Raw genomic sequence first — 23,617 nt, forward strand, 5'->3', positions numbered from 1 at the left:
ATCACCGGTAAACCTCTCTGTTGAGGCCTCCGGCTAAGTTGGTTCTCTGCACCCACTGTCCCCTCCCATGACCTGTGTGATTACTGTGCCATCTCACTGGCCTGGGCTGAGTTTGGACCAGAGCCACTGAGTGGTTCCAATGGTCAGCTTGGCTTCTGAAGTGTCTCTCAGACCTTTCATTTTTCACTTGACAACAAAGGGAGATAATTTCTTGTGACTTCAGTCTTTCTCTCCAAAGAATATAAAAATTCTGCTCCAAACTTAGAATTTATGATATTTCACTTGAGAAGGAACTTTATTTAGGAGTTAGCTGACTCAAAAGATTTCCTCTTATTGATAGTAGTAGTTCAGTAAGTACAGTTTATTGATGAGTTTTAACCATCTCATTTCATAAACTTTGCCTCAAGTAAGTGACAGGAAATCAATGGGAGCCCTCTCAACCTGCAAGCTGGAGGATAATCTCAAAAGGCAGTACTGAAATTTATACTGAAAACAATTATATATGTCAATCTACTAAAAGACCACAAAAGGTGGCATGATTTCTCCATTAAAACTGATCTTTGGGGGACACCTGGCTGGCTCAGTCAGTAGGGCATGTGACTCTTGATATTAGGGTTGTGAGTTCAAGCCCCACACCGGGCGTACCTAAAAAAAATTTTTTTTAGGGGCGCCTGGGTGCCTTAGTCGTTAAGCGTCTGCCTTCGGCTCAGGTCGTGATCCCGGGGTCCTGGGGTCGAGTCCCGTATTGGGTTCCTTGCTCTGCGGAGAGCCTCCTTCTCCCTATCCCTCTGCCACTCCCCCTGTTCGTGCTCTCTCTCTTTCTGACAAATAAATAAATAAAATCTTTAAAAACAAAACAGCTGAACTTTGGAGTTCTAAATATGATTTCAAGGAGTCTTTCCACTTTACAGGGCAAAATTTCAATTTATTTTGCCTGTTGATCATTGAAATTAAGTTGATATTACTCAATAATTTATCTTTGCAATGTCTTACAGTTTCCTGTATAAATGGCTTTCACATCATTTCTTAAACTATTTCCAAATCTTTTATTATTTCTGATGCTATTGGTCCATCCATCTTAAGGTGGATGGAATTGTTTTTGAACTTTCATTTTCTAATAGTTTGTTACTAGTATATAGAACATTTGATTTTGTTCTTGAGTTTTATACATTGGCCTTACATCTTGCTAAATTTATTAGTTCTAGGAGCTTTTTTGTGGATTCCTTGGTGTTTTCTGCCTACAAGAACATTTCATCTATGAATAATGACAATTGTACCTCTTTCCCCCAACTGAAATGCTTTCTATTTTTCCCTTGTCTTAATAAACTGATTAGGATCTCCAGTACAATGTTAAATAAAAATGGTAAGACTGGTTATCTTTCCTCTATTCCTGATCTTTGGCAGAAAACTTGAGGCTTTCCTCATTTTATATGTTATTAGCCGTAGGTTTTACATGGGTGCCCTTTACCAGGTTGAGAAAGTTTCCTTCTGAAGGAGAGGAAGGTAAAGTCTTAGCTAAGACTTTTTAAACATGTGTTAACAAAAATTCAACTGACTAATTTAAAATTCAAATTGGCTTTATCGAATGATTCATGATCAGCCAGCATCCCATCTAGCAAATAGAAAGGAGCTCTGTGGAGCAGAAGAAAAGGAAAGGTTTTGTTTGTTTGTTTTTCAATTTTTTTTTAAAATTTTATTATGTTATGTTAGTCACCATACAATACATCATTAGTTTTTGATGTGGTGATCCACGATCCATTGTTTTCGTATCTTAGGACCCCTCCCAAGATCAAGGAAAACAGGCCAACACCCCGGCATGTAATAGTAAAACTTGCAAATCTTAGAACCAAGGAAACCATCTTAAGGGCAGTTAGGGGGAAGAGATTCCTTACGTACAGAGGGAGGAACATCAGAATAACATCAGACCTATCCACAGAGACCTGGCAAGCCAGAAAGACCTGGCAAAACATATTCAGGGTACTGAATGAGAATAACGTGCAGCCAAGAATACTTTATCCGGCAAGGCTTTCATTTAGAATGGATGGAGAGATGCAGAGCTTCCACAACCGGCAGAAACTGAAATAATATGTGACCACTAAGCTGGCCCTGCAAGAAATATTAAGGGGGGTTCTATAAAAGGACAAAGACCCCAAGAGTGATATACAACAGAAATTTACAGGGACAATCTATAAAAATAACATCTTCACAGGCAACATGATGACAATTAATTCATATCTTTCAATAATCACTCTCAACGTGAACGGCCTAAATGCTCCCATAAAAGGCACAGGGTTGCAGATTGGATAAAAAGACAGGACCCATCCAGGGGCGCCTGGGTGGCTCATTCGTTGGGTGTCTGCCTTCAGCTCGGGTCATGATCCCAGGGTCCTAGGATCGAGCCTTGCATTGGGCTCCCTGCTCAGCAAGAAGCCTGCTTCTCCCTCTCCCACTCCCCCTGCTTGTGTTCCCTCTCTCGCTGTGTCTCTCCCTGTCAAATAAATAAATAAAATCTTAAAAAAAAAAAAAAAAAGACAGGACCCATCCATATGCTGTCTACAGGAGACTCATTTTGAACCTAAAGATACATCCAGACTGAAAGTGAAGGGATGGAGATCCATCTTCCATGCCAGCAGGCCTCAAAGAAATCTGGGGTAGCAATTCTTATATCAGACAAATTAGATTTTAAACTAAAGTCTGTAGTTAGAGACACGGAAGGATGCTATATCATTCTTAAAGGGTCTATCCAACAAGAAGATCTAACAATTGTAAATATCTATGCCCCCAACATGGGAGCAGCCATATACATAAGCCAACTGTTAACCAAAATAAAGAGTCATATTGGTAACAATACATTAATTGTAGGAGACCTCAATACTCCACTCTCAGCAATGGACAGATCATCTAAGCAGAAAATCAACAAAGAAACAAGAGCTTTGAATGACACACTGGACCAGATGGACCTCATAGATATATACAGAACATTCCACTCTAAAACAACAGAATACTCACTCTTCTCGAGTGCACATGGAACTTTCTCCAGAATAGACCACATACTGGGTCACAAATCAGGTCTCAACTGATACCAAAAGATTTAGATTATTCCCTGCATATTCTCAGACCACAATGCTTTAAAACTGGAACTCAATAGGGCGCCTGGGTGGCTCAGTCATTAAGCATCTGCCTTCGGCTCAGGTCATGATCCCAGGGTCCTGGGATCGAGTCCCACATCGGGCTCCCTGCTCGGCGGGAAGCCTGCTTCTCCCTCTCCCACTCCCCCTGCTTGTGTTCCTGCTCTCGCTATTTCTCTCTCTGTCAAATAAATAAATAAATAAATCTTAAAAAAAAAAAAAAAAACTGGAACTCAATCACAAGAAAAAATTTGGCAGAAATTCAAACACTTGGAAGCTAAAGACCACTCTGCTCAAGAATGTTTGGGTCAACCAGGAAATCAAAGAAGAACTTAAACAATTCATGGAAACCAATGAGAACGAAAACACATCGGTCCAAAACCTATGGGATACTGCAAAGGCTGTCCTAAGGGGGAAATACATAGCCATCCAAGCCTCACTCAAAAAAAAAGAAAAATCCCAAATTCACCAACTAACTTTACACCTTAAAGAACTAGAGAAAAAGCAACAAGCAATGCCTAAGCCATGCATTAGAAGAGAAATAATTAAGATTAGAGCAGAGATCAATGAATTAGAAACCAGAAACACAGTAGATCAGATCAACAAAACTAGAAGCTGGTTCTTTGAAAGAATAAGATCGATAAACCACTGGCCAGACTTATCCAAAAGAAAAGAGAAAGGACCCAAATTAATAAAATTATGAATGAAAGGGGAGAGATCATGACTAACACCAAGGAAATAGAAACAATTATTAGAAATTATTATCAACAACTATATGCCAATAAACTGAGCAATCTGGAAAAGGAAAGGTTTTTAAAGGCAGAGAGGGAGCTGGAAAAAATGCATTGTTTCAGGCGAGGTAGCTCTCCTAAGGGGAACAGAAACTGTCTATCAGTAAATTTCCTAGTCCTGACCAGTGAATTCTATGTTGACTGGTTAAAGGTTACATTATTGGGTGGGATGAAACTGCAGTTAGGCTAGGCATTCAGTCTTGAGTGGGACCTTAACATAAGTCACTCCTTTTGGGGCCTCTGGTTTTCATTTTAACACAGCAAAGTGTATTGAGCTTTGTTAAATGCTTTTTTTCTGTATCCTCTGCCTCCACTGAAAAAAAATCACATACTTTTCTCCTCTATTGATATTTTGAATTATGTTGATTGATTTTCAGATGTTAAACTAACCGTGCACACTGAAGATAAACTCCACTTTGTCATGTCTATGATCCCTTTAATATTGAATTCCATTTGATGAAGCTTTGTTAAGGGTTTTTGCATCTTTATTCATGAAAGTTACTGGTCTGTAGTTCTTTTGCCTTGTGATGTCTTTAGTTCTGGAATCAGGGTATTTCCTGGCCTCAAAAAATGAGTTCAGAAGTTGTGTCTTCACTTCTTTTCTGAATGATTTTATGCAGTATTGATATGTTCTTTTCTCTTTTCCTTTAATTGTTGGTAGAGTTAACCAATGAAGCCATATGAGCCTGGAGTTTCCTTTGTTGGAAAATTTTTACTAATACAACCTTTAAAATTTATATAGGGCTGGTCAGGCTTTCTATTTCTTGTTGGGTGAGATATGGGATTTTGTGTCTTTTAAAGAATTTGCCTATCTCACCTGGTTGTCAAAAGTGTTGTTTGTAATAATCTCTTATTCTTTTTTTTTTTTAAGATTTTTATTTATTTATTTGAGAGAGAGAGAGAGTGAGAGAGAGAGAGCCCAAGAGGGGGTAGGGTCAGAGGGAGAAGCAGACTCCCTGCTGAACAGGGAGCCCGATGCGGGACTCGATCCCGGGACTCTGGGATCATGACCTGAGCCGAAAGCAGTCGCTTAACCAACTGAGCCACCCAGGCACCCAATAATCTCTTATTCTTTAATGTTCTGAAGCCACTGTAGTGATTCCCCTTCTTTTATTCCTGATATTGGTTATGTTTTCCTTTTTTTTTTCTAGCTAGAGGTTTATAAATTTTATTAATCTTTAAAAAAAGAATCAGCTTCTGCTTTCATTACTTTTTATCTTTTGCTTTTCTCTTTTTTCTTTCATTCATTTCTGCTTTTATATTTTATTTCCACCTTCCTGATGGCTTTGAATTTAATGTTCTCTTTTATATTAAGGTGGCAGATGGTATCATTGATTTGAGATTTTTCTTCTATTTTAGGGATTCTAAGGCTTTAAGTTTTCCTCTAAGTGTCCTGTGTTAGCTGCATCCCCATAAATTCTGGTAGGATGTATTTTCATCATTATTGAATTAAAAATATTTTTCTTGTGATTTATGCTTTTGCCCAGTGATGACTTAAATGTGTGTGGCTTAATTTTCATGTATTTGGGGGTTTTTTGTTGTATTTTAAAAATTACTAAAGTTTACTTAGTATGGTTTTCTTTCAACTTGGATTCATTGGCTTATTTTTTAAACTAGTAATTTGGGCCATTTAATTTAAAGCACAGTTAAATTTTTTTGCTCTGAGTTACAGACTTAAAAAAAAGCTGCCATTTAAAGTGTTGAAAGCTCAATTTTTCTTTTCTAGAAATTTTCTTTTTTTTAATTTATGTAAATGTTTATTAATCCTTAGAGTCAATTTTAAAAAGTTCTGTTGAATTTAGGAAAGTCTATAATCTGATTCATTAGTTATCTAACTTGGAGATAGGTAAAAGTAAACTAATTTGTTAAGAAAATATTTCATACTCAGAACATGGAAAAATTTTTATCAAACTCTTGAGCATGCCAAGGAACTCACTGGGAGTTCATAGCCAGATTTCTATTTCTTTATTTGCTCTTTGTTTTCTGCAGTAATTGTGTGGGTCAGACCATGGCTTGAGCTAATGGTTTAACTTTTAAAGTCCTTGCTGGACAGGGCACTCTCCTTTATGTTTTGACCTAGCTCATTTGTACATTTCTTTGTGGCTATTTTATTTCTTTTGACATGAAAGAGAAAAAATTACATTTACACAGAACATTTCAGATTTCTCATGTATTTCCTAATGAGGGCATGAAGCTCCTGACAATCTAGAAGCATTAATTCCCAGTGCAACATACATTTAGATAATTTATACAATTGTTGAATAACCTGAGAAAAACTTTCTGAAAGGTCCTTTATCTTTGCTCTAAAGCCATATAAAATCAGTACAAAGGTTTCTTCTTTTAAAATTTTTAAAAATTTTAAGATTTATTTATTTATTTATTTTGAGAGAGAGAGAGAGCACGCACATGCAGGGGGAGGAGCAAAGGGGGAAGGAAAGGACAGGGGAAAGAATCCCCAGCAGACTCTACACTGAGCAGGGAGCCCAACATGGGGCTTGATCTCACAACCCCGAGATCACTACTTGAGCCGAAACCAAGAGTCGGATGCTTAACCAAGCTACCCAGGTGCCCCAATTTAAAAAAATTTTATAAGGAATTTTTTCTAGCTTTATTAAGATGCGACTGATATATAACATTGTATAAATATAAGGTATATGACATAATGATTTGATATATGTATATATAACAAATAGATTACAATAAGGTTAACACAAGTATCACCTTCATAGTTGTAATTTTTTTGTGTATGGTGAGAACTTTTAAAATCTATTCTCTTAGCAACTTTGAAATAGATGAGTTTTGTTAGTCACCATGCTGTACATTATATCCCCAGAACTTATTCGTCTTATAATTGGAAGTTTGTACCCTCTGACCATATTAACCTCATTCATCCCACCACCCATCTCTGACAACCACCAATTTGTTCTCTGTTATCAGGTCGGTTTTTTAGATTCCATATATAAATGAGATCATACAGTATTTGTCTTTCTCTGACTTATTTTATTTAGCATAGTGTGTTGAAGGTTCAGCCATGTTGTTGCAAATGGCAGGATTTTCTTTTTTTATGGCTGAATAATATTCCATTGTATATACAGTTGACCCTTGACCAAGATAGGTTTGAAATGTGCATGTCCATTTTTATGCAGATTTTTTTGGATAAATACAGTATGTTAAATGTATTTTCTCTTCCTTATGATTTTCTTAATATTTTCTTTTCTCTAGATTATTCTAAGAATTACAGTACCTAATACATATAACATACAAAATATGTGCTAATAAACTATGTTACCAGAAGACTTCTTGTGAACAGTAGGCTTTAGTAGTTAAGTTTTGGGGGGAGTCAAAAGTTACACACAGAAGAGGCTTTAGTGTTTTCTATGTATAATATCATGTCATCTGCAAATAGTGACAGTTTTACTTTTCCCTTACCAATTTGGATGCCTTTTTCCCCCCTTTTTCTTTTTTTTTTCTTTTTTTTAAAAGATTTTATTTATTTATTTGAGACAGAGAGAATGAGAGACAGAGAGGATGAGAGGGAGGAGGGTCAGAGGGAGAAGCAGACTCCCTGCCGAGCAGGGAGCCTGATGCGGGACTCGATCCCGGGACTCTAGGATCATGACCTGAGCCGAAGGCAGTCGCTTAACCAACTGAGCCACCCAGGCGCCCATTCCCCCCTTTTTCTTAACTGATTGCTGTGGCTAGGACTTCCAGTACTATTATGTTGAATAAAAGTGGTGAGAGTGGGCATGCTTGTCTCTTTTCTGATCTTAGAAGAAAAGCTCTAAATTTTTCACCATTGAGGATGATGTTAGCTGTGGGTTTGCCATATATGGCTTTTGTTATGTTGAGGTATGTTCCCTCTAAGCCCACTTTGTTGAGAGCTTTTATCATGAATGGATGTTGAATTTGTCAAATGCTTCTTCTGAATTTATTGAGATGATCATGTAATTTTTTCTAGGGTTTTGTCAGAGAGAGAGCACAAGAAGGGGGAGCTGCAGGCAGAGAAAGAAGCAGGATCCCCACTGAGTAAGGAGCCCAATGTGGGACTCAATCTGAGGACCCAGGATCATGACCTGAGCTGAAGGCAGATGCTTAACTGACTGAGCCACCCAGGCATCCTGATCATGTAATTTTTGTATCATTTTGTTAATGTGGTTTATCACATTGATTGATTTCCAGATATTGAGCCGTCCTTGCCTCCCCAGAATAAATCCCACTTGATTGTGGAGATGATCCTTTTAAGGTATTGTTGAATGTAGTTTGCTGGTATTTTGTTGAGGATTCTTACATCTACGTTCATCAGGGGTGTTGGCCTGTAGTTCTTGTGTTTTTTGTAGTGTCTTTGGGTTTGCAAACAGGGTAATGTTGGCCTCATAGACTGAATTTGGAATTTTGGAATTTGGAATTTTTTGGAATAGTTTTTTTTTTAAAGATTTTATGTGTGTGTGTATTTTTTAAGTAAACTTTACACCCAATGTGGGCCTTGAACTTACAACCTCAAGATCAAGAGTTGCATGTTTTATTGACTGAACCAGCCAGGTGCCCCTATTTTTTGAAATAGTTTGAGACTAGGTATTAACTCTTCTTTAAATGTTTGGTAGAATTCACCCAGTGAAGCCATTTGGTCCTGGACGTGGGTTTTTTGATTACTGATTCAATTTCCTAGAAATCAGCATGTTCAGCTTCAGGGTTAGTCTTGATCCTTGGGTGATCTTCATCAAGACCTTCAGGCTTCAAGTCAAGTTGAGGTGTTTACTTGGTCCTTCCTACTTGGCCAGCTCTGAACTCCTCACTTTTCTTCTTCTAGCCCAGAGAATTTACAAAAATTCTTTTCAGATTCTAAGGCTCCTAAATGAGATTTTATAGTTAGCCTTTCAGCCTCTCGGCACCTGATTTCAAATGAGCAATCACCTCAAGGGTAAAATCACACAAATATCAGGCTTCCCAATATGGATTTCCCAAGCCCTCTGTTATTTTGTCCCAACAAATCCTCACAGCTTTCATCACCTTCCCATGGTGACAAATATATATATACACGTGTGTGTACGTGTGTTTGTGTGTGTGATAAATCAGAGAGACAGACATAGGTATAGATGTTATTTCTGGAAAGTTCTGGTCATTGCAATGAAATGTTTACAGATGACATGATTTCCTCTTTGAAAATCTATGAATTTTTAGTTAGAAATTACTAAATCTACCAAAGAATTCAATCCTCAGTATACACAAGGGTTTGGTCAAATAGTCTTTTTTTTACACTCATGATAGAAAAGTAAACAGATATATAATTTTTTGTGTTATGCTTCAGTATCTATGAAAAATAAAAGTGCACATGTATGTGCAGCCACTTCACATCTATTCCTAAGAATAATGAAAGATATATGCATATAGTAGGATTTTTATATTAACAAAAGTTCAAAAATAATCTAGATATCCTTGAATAAGGAGACATGCGACAGGATATATTTATACTACTTGTAAAAATATCTATAATGTTATTATATAAATGTCACTACCAAATCATAGGTATATTATACAGAAATATATATGTATATATACATACATAAAACATATTTCTGTACATGTATATTCGAATATAACCATATATACATATTATCTTCTTTGCCTTCTTTGTCTGTGTGTGTGTATGTGTGTGTCTCCAATTGTGTGTTTAACCAGTAAGGGAAAACAGGAAGAGCATCCTTGGAGAGACCAACAAATTCATATTTTATCTCATGTTATTGCCTCTGGCTGAAATGACCATCCCGTTTTCTCCCTGCATGTACATATTTGTACATGCATACCTACACAAATGTGTACCCCACCCATTTATTAATAACCACAGGGAAAAAAACAAAAATACACATGCCAAACTATCAAGAGACAGGGGTAAGAAATTAGTGAATATCATATATTAAAAAAAAATTTAACTCATAGGATAATTTTTAATTTTTTTTTTTAAGATTTTATTTATTTATTTGACAGAGAGAGACACAGCGAGAGAGGAAACACAAGCAGGGCAAGTGGGAGAGGGAGAAGCAGCCTTCCCACCGAGCAGGAGCCCGATGTGGGACTCGATCCCAGGACCCCAGGATCATGACCTGAGCCGAAGGCAGACGCTTAACGACTGAGCCACCCAGGCGCCCCTAATTTTTAAATTTTAATAGAAGAAAATATATTAATAAGGTGCCTTACATTGGTATACACTGCAGATGAGATATAGCATAATCTCACAATTGGATTTAGAATTAGAATTCTAAATTCTAAATTCTAAACTAGAATTTAGAATTGCATTTAGAAACACAAAGAATTTAATTGGAAAGTAACAGTGAGTTTTGTTTCATGTGGGTAAATTTGAACTGAATCTTAAAAGATGAGGACAATGAGAAGAGACAGGTTTAGGAATGTCCTCCCTGACGTGAAAGGAGAGGTGGACAGTGGCTAACACAGAGGCCAGAAAGCATCTGGCTTGTTCAGCTGAGGCCAGAGAGTGGCTCTGCAGTCTGGCAGCCTGGCCTTTCTTCAGACTGGAACGAAACAGAGCTTGAAGAAGGGTGGCAATGCACCCAACCCACGGACTTTTGGGGTGGTGTCAATGTCCTTTGGATCAACCAGAGGTTTCAAGGTGAAATGCTGTAAAATGTTGGTCAGTAATAAAAAGAGCTCCATGCGGGCCAGGCCTTCTCCAAGACAAGCTCTCTTTCCTAAAAACGACAAATAAATTCAATATTCATTTAATTCTGTTTCTGAGCTGGCACACAGGGAGGCTTCAATAAATATGGATTGAGAAAATAAATATATTAATAGACTACCGCTTCTTTTATCGACACTGAAATGTGGTTTCCTTCACTTCCTCAGTACATATTTTTGTGTGCATGAGTAGGGGCAAGGGCAACTTGCCCCAGGATGGGCCACTTTGGCATAAAGATTATTTTGAATTAAAAGCAACCAAAACCCAGCAGATTCAAGGAAACCTCCCTACCTCTCCTTCAACTGCCTGTATCAGGAAGAGAGCAGTTAACAAGATTCTTCTTTATCTATGAAACTTCTCGGCACAACAGGGCAACCTGTGTTTTTGAAACATTTCCTCTCACCTTCCTGCTAATGGTCTACCTCCCCTTTGAATCCCCAGACCCGTCCCCTCTCCTTAGCTCAGGATGTGGTAGAAGCCTATGTCGCCTGGCTTTGCAATTTCATATGTTTGTGGATTCCCCACACCTGTGAAACTAAATTTGATTTTCTCCTCTTAATCTGTCCCATGTCAATTTGATTTTTAGTCCAGCTGGGAAGGACCTTGAAAGGCAGAGAAAAATTCCTCTTCCTGGACAGCTGGCCTAGTTGGCAGTATGCTTTAACACGCTGGATACTGCTTGCCACACACAGGGCTACAGCTGGGAGAGCCTTGGGACATCTGATAGATAGCTGGCAGCAGGGAAGATTTCCTACCACGTCAGTCTCCTGGAGTCTGAGGAGTCTGATGGAGCAAGAATGGTGAGAGTCCTTTTTCTCTCTGTCTAAATTTAGATTAGCAGGAGAAAATACTTGCGGAACTAGTTCCTTATGTTTAGCAACTCTTGGTAAATTTGGTAGAGTACGTTTTTGGGGGAAAGAGATCAACCAGAGATGGTCTTTGTTTTCCTTTGTGTCTTTTTTTAAATCTTTTTAAGATTTTATTTATTTGTCAGATGGTGAGAGAGAGAACACAAGCAGAGGGAGCGGCAGGCAGGGGGAGAAGCAGACCCCAGCTGAGCAAGGAGCCCGACGTGGGACTCGATCCCAGGACCCTGGGATCATGACCTGAGCCAAAGGCAGACGCTTAACCGACTGAGCCACCCAGGCGTCCCTCCTTTGTGTCTTTTCCATCGTTTGTTATAAAAAGGAATTACCATCGTGCAGAAAGCAGGCATAGGCCCCATAAGCCTGCTGTTTGAGTTAGTCCCACAGACTGGTGAGTTCATGGTTCTCATCAGACTGTCACCTGTTTAGATAAACTTTGCTGTAGGTTAAAGGCTGTTGCTAAGGGATAAGTTGGAAACCAAAGCTCCAAAATTGGTGGGCACGGGTGGAACACTTAAAAGCTATGAGAGCACTCACCGCCTCTAGAAAGCTCCTGTGGTAAGGTGGTCACAGAACAGGTTAGATTGACATTTGTTAACCTGTCAACCTCAAGAAAACTTCTGTGCAGTGAGGTACACTGTGAAAAATCGCCAACATCTGCCTGTGGCACGTCCCTCTCAGGTGTTCATGTAGCTCCAAAAAACCCAAGGTTTAGCCAAAGGAGAACCGGATAAGGTTTTTCCTTTTGTCTTGTTCTATGTCCCAAGAGCTTGGCTTTGTGACCAGTGAGAATATTCTCTTTGGTCCACCATCTGGAGGATGCATTTACCAGGGTGCATCTTGGAGGCCAGTCAAAAGACTGGGGATCTGAGTCTCTCTCTCTGCCCATACCAACTCTCAAGGGTGTTTGCCATGAGAAGTCCCAGCCCATAGGAACCTTTATATTCTCAACCTTTGTTTGTTAGTGCTGGAAAGTCCCATTATAGGAGCACATGCCCGGCATCACAGACTATTGAGTCTGTGACTAGAGGCATCTCATGATTTCACTGGAGACCTGCAACGAAGATCTCAGCTTTCTTAGACTAATTATGGGAGTCAACTTTTGGATCACGAGGGCTGCATCTGTGCCCTCTCTCTGGATGCCTAAGGCATTAAAAGGCTTATTAGTTAGAGTTACTCGTAACAGATTCTCCTCATCAATGGCCTGATGATGTATCCTCTAAGTTGTCTAATGTTTGAAAAAAGAAGAAAAACTTTATTTAAAAAAAAGATTTTATTATTATTTGAAAGAGAGAGCAAGAGCTGTGTCAGGAGGGGCAGAGGGAGTGAGGGAGGGAGAAGCAGGCTCTCCGCCGAGCAGGGAGCCCGATGCGGGGCTCGATCCCAGGACCCTGAGATCATGACCTGAGCTGATGGCAGACGCTTAACCAACTGAGCCACCCAGGCGTCCCAAAGAAAAACATTCTTGTTAGAGAGCTCTCAGTTGTTCTAGCTTAATTACTAGCCTAAGGGACTCCCTTGACAAGATGAAAGAACAGAAATTAGAAATAAATGTGCACATCCAACATAAATTTCCCCTAAACTCCAGCCTCATCTGCTCATCTGCCTAGTTTAACTTCCCTTTCCCTTTAGGATTTACATAGAGCACTCCAGCCTCATCTCTAGGTTCAAAATATACAGCTTGCTCATGTAAATGCTGAACGCCAGAAAATGAATTTAACAAAAGTAGTAAGGCTCACTTTGTTCCTACCTTCCAGTGCTCTGTAATCAGGCTCTGCCAGCTTTGGGCATGGCACTTGGCTGGTGTATTCTAGGCCCACACCGCAAAAGAATTTGTGTCCCTTGGACAGCAGCAGACCTTTTAAATTATAAAGCCCTTTAAACCTCTACTTTCAAAGGATTCTACCATATTCAGAGATAAATTTAAAAGATTAATCACTAGTCACAACCCCCATTCAGAGAGGAAACATGACCAAAACTTCTCCCAGGCCCACCTATAAATGATCAGGGAAAGGCCAATATTCAGGGGCTAACAGAAGCCCAGATTAAATTATGTACCCAGATAGAAGGCTTTTGTTAAAATGCTTTATACAGACTTTACAAAGGCATGAATCTTTTGATCTCCATTTTAACTAAAAATCTCCCTGATATAAAGAAGCAAGTTTAGTTAAAAAGGTGGGCCAGTCCGTTGATATTCAGGCTGTAATCCAGTTCTTTGGGGGAACTGATTCTAAACAACTGTCTTTGCCTTCCAAAGCTCTACCAAACCAGAAATCCAGCTCAAGAAACAAGTCAAAGCCCACCTCTCTTTACTAATCTCCAAACTTTGCCTATTCCTCTCAAAATGTTTATAGATACTATAGAAGATCAGGATTTGGAACAAAATTGTCCAGTAATTTTTAAAAAAAGGTAAATTTTAAATAGCAATTACCCTGAAACTCTAGAAATAAAAATATTTTTTACCTTATTTCTCTGTCCCATGAAATTATAAATCTTTCCGTTTTTTTTTTTTTTAAGAGAGTCGGGGGAGGGCAGGAGCAAAGGGAGAGAGAGAGAGAGAGAATCTTAAGTAGGTTCCACTCCCAGTGCAGAGCCCAACCTCACGACTCTCAGATCATGACCTGAGCCAAAATTAAGAGCAGGACACCAACTGAACCACCCGGGTGCCCCCTGAAATATAAATCTAATGTCTTTGAACACAGCCCACAGTCACCCAAGACTGAAGAAAATAAAAGAGGGGGAGTGGTGTGGGAAGAGGCCTTTTCAAAGTACAAACTGCTTAAATCCCTCTTATGTCCAGACTTGGAAAAAACTTGGAGCTTTCTCTGTGCCTTTGGGATTTAAATTTTCTATCCTATCATCTCTAGGATATAAGAGCCACTCTTTTAGATACAAGCTTTAGAGGAAAGTTGTTCATTAAAAAAAGGAAAAGAGGGAGGTACTTGAGAATTGGGGCTATAATGTCCTCATCACAAATATTAGTAAAAACAAAAGCTATAAGAATATGTTTTATCTTGATTGTGTGTATGTGTCCCATGTTGCAAATGTGAGGTATTTTCTCTACTTCCAGCTGATATTGCCAAAATTAATTTGTAAAAGAGCTCCATTTAGTTGGAAGCAAGCACTCATAAGGATTGGGCATTCTAAAACTCAGAAAGATGGGCGCCCAGGTGGCTCAGTTGGTTAAGCATCTGCCTTTGGCTCAGGTCATGATCCCAGGGTCCTGGGATCTAGCCCTGAGTTGGGCTCCCTGCTCAGCAGGAGAATCTGCTTCTCCCCTTCCCTCTGCCCCTTACCACAGTCATGCTCTCTCTCTCTCTCTCAAATAAATAAATAAATAAATCTTTAAAAAAGGAAAAAAAAATTCTTAAATCTCAGAAAGGTAGAAACTAACCTAAATGTTTTTCAAGTTTATGTGATCAGGGAAGATACTCAGTATTAAAGCTAATTTAAGGTTGTTGGTTTAATTAAAATAGCCATATCTTTAGAGTTATCAGGATCAAATATAAAACTTGTAGTCTGCCTGTGTTTACTGGAAGTCAAATAAGTTCATGGTATCTCTTACAAACTTTTTCAGAAAAAAACAAAACAGAACTTGAAATGATGGCTGACTTTGTCTAATGCCTCATAAAATTTTGTGGGTAGACTAAACTAACTGTTCAGAACAAGTTAATTAAGTAAATGTAAATAATAATAAAGGTTTGCCTACACACCTTTTTATCTTATTTTTAAAAAGTTTTTATTTATTACTTTAGAGAGAGAGAGAGAGTGCATGAGTGGGGAGGGAGAGGGAGAAAGAATCTGAAGGAGACCCTGCACTAAGTTGGGAGCCCAACGAGGGGCTCTGTCGCACGACTGTGAGATCAAGTGTAGGTAAACTTTTACTTTATTTTTTTTAAGATTTTATTTATTTATTTGACAGGGAGAGACAGCAAGAGAGGGAACACAAGCAGGGGGAGTGGGAGAGGGAGAAGCAGGCTTCTCGCGGAGCAGGGAGCCCGATGTGGGGCTCGATCCCAGAACCCCGGGATCATGACCTGAGCAGAAGCAGAGGCCTAATGACTGAGCCACCCAGATGCCCCATAGGTAAACTTTTAAAGAGCTACCAAAATCTTCGGTAACCTGCATTTTTAAAGTTTTGCTAAGTTAAATGTTAAGCTAAATTCATTGAATATCTAGATCATTTCCAAATGAGATAAAATAATGAAACATTAAGTAGCAAATACAGGTTTCTCTCCTTTTGTCTTATTACAGAGAAACAAAAGATAAATTTGGGTCTGTTAGTAAACCTGGTTTGTGCCTTACTGAAAGACTGTACTGTGAAGAAACACGTATTTCTTTTTTTTTTTTTAAAGATTTTACTTATTTATTCATGAGAGACAGAGAGAGAGAGGCAGAGGGAGAAGCAGGCTCCCAAGGAGCAGAGAGCCCGTTGTGGGACTCGATCCCAGGACCCTGGGATCATGACCTGAGCCGAAGGCAGACGCTTAACCAACTGAGCCACCTGGGCGCCCAAAACACGCATTTCTAAGTTGTACAGTCCAAAGAACACTGGTGTAATAGTTCACTGTAAAAAGTGAGATGCCTCTAGTCACAGACCTGCTAATCTGTGACACTGGGCAGGCACTCCTGGAGTGGGGCTTCCCAGCACCAACAAGAAACGAAGATCGACATGACAAAGGTTCCTGTGGGCTGGACCTCTCACGACAAGCAAGCTTGAGAGCTGGTGTGGCCAGACAGAGGGAAAGACTTGGAAGCCCATTCTGTCTGGCCACCAAGGTGGACCCTGGTAAGTGCATCCTCCAGATGGTGGAGACCAAAGAGAACATTCTCACCGGCCATAGAGCCAAAGTCTTAGCCCACAGAACAAGACAAAAGGAAAAATCGTATCTTGTATATGCACATTAAGAGCTTTACTTGAGCCTTGGGTCGCTTGGAACCATGCTAACACCTGAGGGCTGGGGCTGGGCCACAGGCGTGGGGATAATGTGTTGTGTTCAGGCGTACCTCACTGCGCACAGGGTTCCTTGAGGCTGGCAGGCGGCCTGCCAATCAACCTGTTCTGTGACCAACCTGTCCTATCACAGGAGCCTTCTGGAGGCGGTGAGTGCTCTAAGTTTTTATTTTTTAAGCAATCTCCACACCCAACATGGGGCTCAAACCCACAACCCCGAGACCCAGAGTCACATGTTCCACTGACCGAGCCAGGCAGGTGCCCTAGCTCTACCAGCTTTTAAGTGTTCTACTGGTGTCTGCCAATCTCACCATTTTGGCTTCCAAGATGTCCTTAAGCAACAGCCTTTCCCTCATATGCCCACTAACCTATAGCAAAGTTCATATGACAAATGACATAAAAGACACAAAGGCAAACAAAGACCATCTCTGGGAGGAAAAAGATCAGCAGCAAAGAGGACCCTACCGAATTTACCAAGGGGCACTAAGCCCAAGGAACTAGTTCCACAAGTATTTTCTCCTGCTAATCTAAATTTAGAGAGAAAAAAAGACTGTCGCCATTCCCGCTCCATCAGACTCTGCAGACAGAGATTCTGAGAGACTGACCGTAGGAAATCTTACCGTGTGTCAGCTGTCAGATGTCCTACAGATCTCTCAGCTACAGCAGCTTGTGGGGCGAGCAGGGTCCAGCGAGCTCAGGTGTCCAGCGGACACACCTTGCCAGGGAGCAAGAATTTCCTGTCCCTTTCAAGGTCCTTGTAGCTGGACTAAGACTCAAATTGACACCAGACAAATTAGCAGAAGGAAATCCCAATTTAATTTCCTATGTACAGAGAATCCACACAATCTAGAAATTCCAAAGACAGTCAGGCAAAATGAGGTATATATGTCATCCTGAATTAAGGGGGTAGGAAAAAAAGATTACACATTAGCCACAAGCCTACTAACTAATCACTGATCCCCCAAAGGACTGGCAATTTCAAATGTTATCTAGATTCCAGTCATTCTGGAATGACTTGTTGAGTATGCCACCTGTTTCTTCCCAGGACCCTGACAAATTGAAGGGAGATTCAACATTCCCTTACCCTCTATCTATCTACTCTACCTTCTGCCCCTTCTTAGGAATCTCATGGTGGGTTCTGGGGCCAATCTTGGCAAGGGAAGCCTCCGGTCAAATGAGAAATAACCTGGGCTTCGGGAATGATGCCTCTAGCCTCATACAAATGACAATTTGTTCAGCCCCGAGTAGCCTCCGTGCAAAGCCCTTCCTCATCTCACTGACCCCTGATGCAGAAATAACAATGAAGCTTGCTTGCCTGCTGAGAAGGCCATGAAGTAGTCACTCTTCTTAAAGTTGCCACTTTCATCCAGGAAGTGGCCGGGATCAAAGCGATCTGGGTTGGGAAACTCTTTGTCATCTTGCAGGACAGAAGTCAGAGATGTTAATACGACTGTGCCCTGATATGAAGAAACACAGATAAACTGGATTATAATGAAAGTCATGGAGCTTGAAATCCTTTTGTTTTATAGATGAGGAGACATGCACAAAAAGAGCTTATTTACTCCATTTCACAGAACAAACGAATGACCGACCCTAACAGGTTTTAAATCCTATAATGCCAGTCCAAGGCACTGCTAACTGACTTCCAAGTCATTCTCTTGAGTTGGTAGCCTGATACTAGCACTTGCTTTTCAGAAAACTGAGGCAACTCCCTGGAGTGTATTGTTCTTGACAATAAACTGCAGTATTGTCTAAAAGAGCTGATGCCACTGAAAATCCAGCTCATTTCCTTTGGAACCGAGTATGAGGTCTTCAAAGTTCTACTTGAGCGGCCATATTCTTGAAAACCCTTCACCTTCCCATCAGGATGACAAACTGAGGGGCGCCTGGCTGGCTCAATCAATAGAGCATGTGAGTTTTGGTCTCGCGGTCGTGGGTCCACATTGGGTGTAGAGCTACTTAAAAAAGATTTTTTTTTTTTAAAGATGAGAACAGGATAAGTATCCCCTGCTCCTGTTGTGCTCTTTCAATTGAATTGTTGAGCATTCTTGTGGAAATGAGAGAACATTTCCGGTTTCTAGTAGGGTTTTCTGAAACTCACGGATACAGTGTAACATAATGACTTGGAGTTTAGTTTTCAAAATCAGTAGAATCTTTCTATTAAATTATGCCCCGTGATGATAGATTATTAGTTTAACATTTCCGTGACTCATTTTCATTACTAGCAAAATGGAAAGGATACACCTGCACTAGTTCATTGCAGATGTAAAATGAGATAACATACGAAATACTTTGCACGAGGATTACCACATGCTAGGGCCACCTGGGTAGCTCAGTCAGTTGGTGATCTGATCTGGATTTCGGCCCGTAATCTCAGCGTCCTGAGATCAAGCCCTGCACTGAGCTCCATGCTCAGCGTGGAGTCGGCTTGAGATTCTCTTTCCCTCTCCCTCTGCTTGCATGCTCTAAATAAATAAATAAATAAATTCCTTTAAAACATCCTCTATCCCACTCTGCCCCATCTCCCCTGCTCACATGCTCTCTCTCTAAAAAAACAAAAACAAAAATAATTACCACACAAAAATGCTCAATAAAGAGAAATTTGTTATGTTATGATAATGACTTCATTCACAATCTTGGGATCTTAATAAAGGTCATATATTTATTACATAGCAGAGAAAAAATTCAAATCTAAATCTGTCTGGATGCTTTCTAGTGTACTGTCTGGCCTTTCCAAATACATGATGTAGTTCTCACTGCAGAAAGGTCACTTTCCTCCTAGAGTTCAGGGAGGTAAAGGCCAAGCAAAGTGGGGCGCCTGGGTGGCTCAGTCGTTAAGTGTCTGCCTTCGGCTCAGGTCATGATTCCAGGTCCTGGGATCGAGCCCCGCATTGGGCTCCCTGCTCAGCGGGAAGCCTGCTTCTCCCTCTCCCACTCCCCCTGCTTGTATTCCCTCTCTCGCTGTGTCTCTCTCTGTCAAATAAATAAATAAAATCTTTAAAAAAAAAAAAGGCCAAGCAAAGTGCTACTCTTTTTGAGCTAAGAAGACAGAGGTTAAAAAAAAAAAAAAAATTGGCATCTAGAATTCATGAGGAAGGATACAGGACAGGAGGATTCTATAAATAGAGAGGATCTCAAAAGTATACAAAACTATTCTCTAGAAGTCCATGGTTAGGGGTTGGGTGACAAATATACAGGAGGAAACTCAATGAAGCCTATCAGAGTATGACTGCTTGAGAACTGAAGGTGGATATCAGTGATAGAGGATTTGAGGTTCCAACCCAGCTAGGGTGGAGAGAACTTTCTTGGCACCTCAGATTTTTTTGTGGTGACCCCCAAACTTGTAAATTGTTGGATTAAGGAACCCACACTGGACTAAGGGCCATGCACAAAGACTAAATTCAAAAGTGAAACTAATTCACAATGAAAGAACTATAGGAAGTCCAATAGACTGAAAAGCATCTGTCAGTAATTTAGCTGCCTGCCAAAATAAAAGTCAATGCCCTTTAGGGGAAGTCAGCATCATCAGACTCCCCACAAGGCATCATTCAAAATGTTGAGCATATAATAAATTATTTTTTTAAGTAGGCTCCACCCCCAGTGTGGGTTTGACTCACAACCCTAAAATCAAGAATCGTACACTCCACCGACTAAGCAAGCTAGGCAGCCCAAGCATGTGATTAATTTTTAAACATGTGAAAAAGCAGACCCCATCGTATCCTAAATGTTAGAATTATCACATAAGAACTTCAAAGCATATGAGTGTATGAGTCTGTGTATTTAAGAGATACAGAACAGTCCATCCAAAAGCAACAGAGTACACATTCTTCTCAAGCACATGTGGACTATTTCTTAGGATAGATAATACATTAGGGCACAAAATAAGCATTAAAAAATTACAGAAGATTAAAATCATATGAATCTGGGGCACCTTGCTGGATCAGTTGGTAGAGCATGTGACTTTTGATCTTGGGGTTATGAGTTCAAGCCCCACTGTGGGTGTCAAAATTACTTAAAAATAAAATCTTAAAAAAAAATCGTATCAAGCATATTTCCTGACCACAGTGGTATGAATCTAGAAAAACAAAACTGAAAAATTCACAGGTATGTGGAGTTTAAAAAACATGCTACTGAACAACCAATGAGTCAAAGAAGAAATCAAAAAAGAAAAAATACCTTGAGAGAAATGAAAATGGAAACACAACATACCAACACTTATGGGATGCAGGAAAAGCAGTTCAAAGAGGAAAGTTAAAACAATAAATGCCTAGATGAAGAAATAAAAATCTCAAACAACCTAACTTTATGCCTCAAGGAACTAGAAAAAGAACAAATGAAGCCCAAAGTTAGGACAAGTAGGGAAATAACAAATACCAGGGTCAAAATAAATGAAACAGAAACTAAAAAGACAATAGAAAAGGTCAATGACGGGCGCCTGGGTGGCTCAGTCATTAAGCGTCTGCCTTCGGCTCAGGTCATGATCCCAGGGTCCTGGGATCGAGCCCCACATAGGGCTCCCTGCTCCGCGGGAAGCCTGCTTCTCCCTCTCCCACTCCCCCTGCTTGTGTTCCCTCTCTCGCTGTGTCTCTCTCTGTCAAATAAATAAATAAAATCTTAAAAAAAAAAAAAAAAGAAAAGGTCAATGAAGAGCTTGTTTGTTGAAAGATAAGCAAAATTGACAAACCTTTAGCTAGACTCACCAAGAAAAAAGACAGGACTCAAAATCAGAAATGAAGTAGACATTATAAGTGATACCACAGAAATATAAGAGATCACCAGAGACCATAATGGACAATTATACACCAAAAAATTGGACAACCTATGGGGCCCCTGGGTGGCTCAGTTGGTTAAGCATTTGCCTTTGGCTCAGGTCATGATCTAGCCCTGCATCGGGCTCCCTGCTCATTGGGGAGCCTGCTTCTCCCTCTCACTCTCCCCCGTGCACAGGCCCTCTCTCAAAAATATAAAATCTTTAAATAAAATTGGACAACCTAGAAGATACGGTTAAATTCCTAAAAACATACAACATACCAAGACTCAATCATGAAGAAATAGAAAATCCGAACAGACCAATTACTAAGATTGAATCACTAATTAAAACTCTCTCAGGGCGCCTGGATGGCTTAGTCAGTTAAGCACCTGCCTTCAGCTCAGGTAATGATCCCAGAGTCCTGGGATTGAGCCCCACATCGGGCTCCCTGCTCAGCAGGGAGTCTGCTTATCCCTCTCCCTCTGCCTCTCCCCCTCCTGGTTGCTCTCTCTCTCTCAAGTATATAAATAAAAATCTTATAAATAAATAAATAAAAATAAATAAATAAATAAACCTCTCTCAAAAGACAACATTCCTGGACATATGGCTTCCCTGGTGAATTCTATCAAACATTTAAAGAGGAACAAATACCAATCCTTCTCAACTATAAAATAGAAGAGGAGGGAACACTTCCAAATTCATTTTGTGAGGGCAGCATAATCCTAATACTAAAACCACACAAGGACACCACAAGAAAAGAAACTTAAAGGCCAATATCTCTGATGGACAAAGGTGTACATATTTGCAATAAAATCTTCGCAAACTGAATTGAACGGTACAATAAAAGGATCATATACCATAATCAAGTGGGATTTATTCCAGGGATGCAAGGATGGTTCCACATCCCCAAATCATTGTGATAGACATTAAAAAATGAAGGCTAAAAATCATATGATCATCTCAGTAGATGCAGAAAAAAGCATCTGGCAAAATTCAACATCATTTATGATAAAAATGCTCAACAAAGTAGATATAGAGGGAATGTACCTTGACATAATAAAGGCCATATATGATAAGTCCACAGCTAACATCATCCTCAGTGGGGAAAAGCTTCAGCTTTTCCCGTAGGATCAGGAACAAAAGAAGGATGTCCACTCTCACCACTTTTATTCTACATGGTATTAGAAGTCCTAGTCCAAGCATTTGGCAAGAAAAAGAAATAAAAGGTACTCAAATAGGAAAGGCAGCAGAATTGTCACTATTTGAAGATGACATAATATTGTAGATTTTTAAAATCCCTAAAGACTCCACCCAAATTGTTAGAATAAATGAATTCAGGATAAAAATGAATATACAAAAATCTGTTGCGTTTCTACACATTAATTATAAACTATAAAAGAAATTAAGAAAACCATCCCATTCACACTGGTATAAAAAATTCGAGTTAAAAGATCAGTACACTGGAAACTGTGACACTGATAAAAGAAATGGAAGAAGACACAGAATAAATGGAAAGATATTTTGTGCCCACAGTTTGAGAAAATTAATATTGTTAAAATGTCTATACCATCCAAAGCCATCTATAGATTCAATGCAATCCCTATCAAGATTCCTATGGCATTTTCACAGAAATGAAACAAACTATCCTAAAATTTCTGTAGAATGACAAACGATCCTAAATAGCCAAAGCAATCTTGAGAAAAAACAAAGCTGGAGTCATCACACTTCCTGATTTCAAGCTGTATTACAAAGCTACAGTCATTAAAACAGCATGATGTTGGTATAAAAACAGACACATATAATGAAACAGAGTAGAGAGCCCAGGAATAAACCCATGCATAGATGGCCAATTAATTTCTAACAAAGGCACCAAGATACACAATCAAGAAAAGACAGTCTCTTCAATAAAGGGTGTTGGAAAAACTAGACCCTATCTTACAACAGCCACAAAAATGAACTCAAAATGAATTAAATAATTGAACATAAGAACTAAAACCAGAAATCCCAGAAGAAAACACAGGCAGTAAGCGGTCTTGTCAATGAATACTATGAAGAAAATCCTGTGGGAGTCTAAGCACTATGATTTATAAAATTGTATCAACAAAGTAAAAGGAAAGGTGCATGCGGTCAGAGGGTAAGATGCCTGGGCTATGAATGTGCCATATCTGTAGATGGTTAGGTAATCTATAATCCTACTGTTGTGATGCTTGATAACCTAAGATTCTTAAGGAGGGGGTACCTAGATGGCTTAGTCAGGTAAGCCTCCAACTCTTGATTTGGGCTCAGGTCATGATCTCAGGGTCATGAGATGGAGACCCTGGATGGGCTTGGGCTAGGCATGGAGCCTGCTTGAGATTCTCTATCCTTCTTCCTCGGCCCCTCCCCGCCCCACCCCCACACCCCCGCTTTCTCTCTCTGTCTCTCAAAACAAAAAATATAT

General features: G+C 39.7%; 1 protein-coding gene across 4 annotated transcripts in view; it reads right to left on the reverse strand.

The window, feature by feature from the left end:
• Nucleotides 1–10,028: 10,028 nt before the first annotated feature.
• The window catches only part of LOC118024011 (cytochrome P450 2C21), a 45,445-nt gene continuing 31,856 nt past the window's right edge, over nucleotides 10,029–23,617 (reverse strand). For 3 of the 4 annotated variants that reach the window (XM_035025496.1, XM_035025515.1, XM_035025505.1), the window contains 2 exons: nucleotides 17,743–17,884; nucleotides 10,050–10,620 (listed from right to left, as the gene is read on the reverse strand). In XM_035025496.1, the coding sequence (XP_034881387.1) occupies nucleotides 10,439–10,620; nucleotides 17,743–17,884 (324 nt within the window). In that variant the 3' untranslated portion in view covers nucleotides 10,050–10,438. Of the gene's footprint in view, nucleotides 10,621–17,742; nucleotides 17,885–23,617 lie in introns of all 4 variants that reach the window. The other variant, XM_035025489.1, reaches the window with a different exon arrangement.

This window comes from Mirounga leonina, unplaced genomic scaffold (assembly GCF_011800145.1).
Source record: "Mirounga leonina isolate KUSES-001 unplaced genomic scaffold, KU_Mleo_1.0 Mir_114, whole genome shotgun sequence".
Classification (NCBI taxonomy): domain Eukaryota; kingdom Metazoa; phylum Chordata; class Mammalia; order Carnivora; family Phocidae; genus Mirounga; species Mirounga leonina.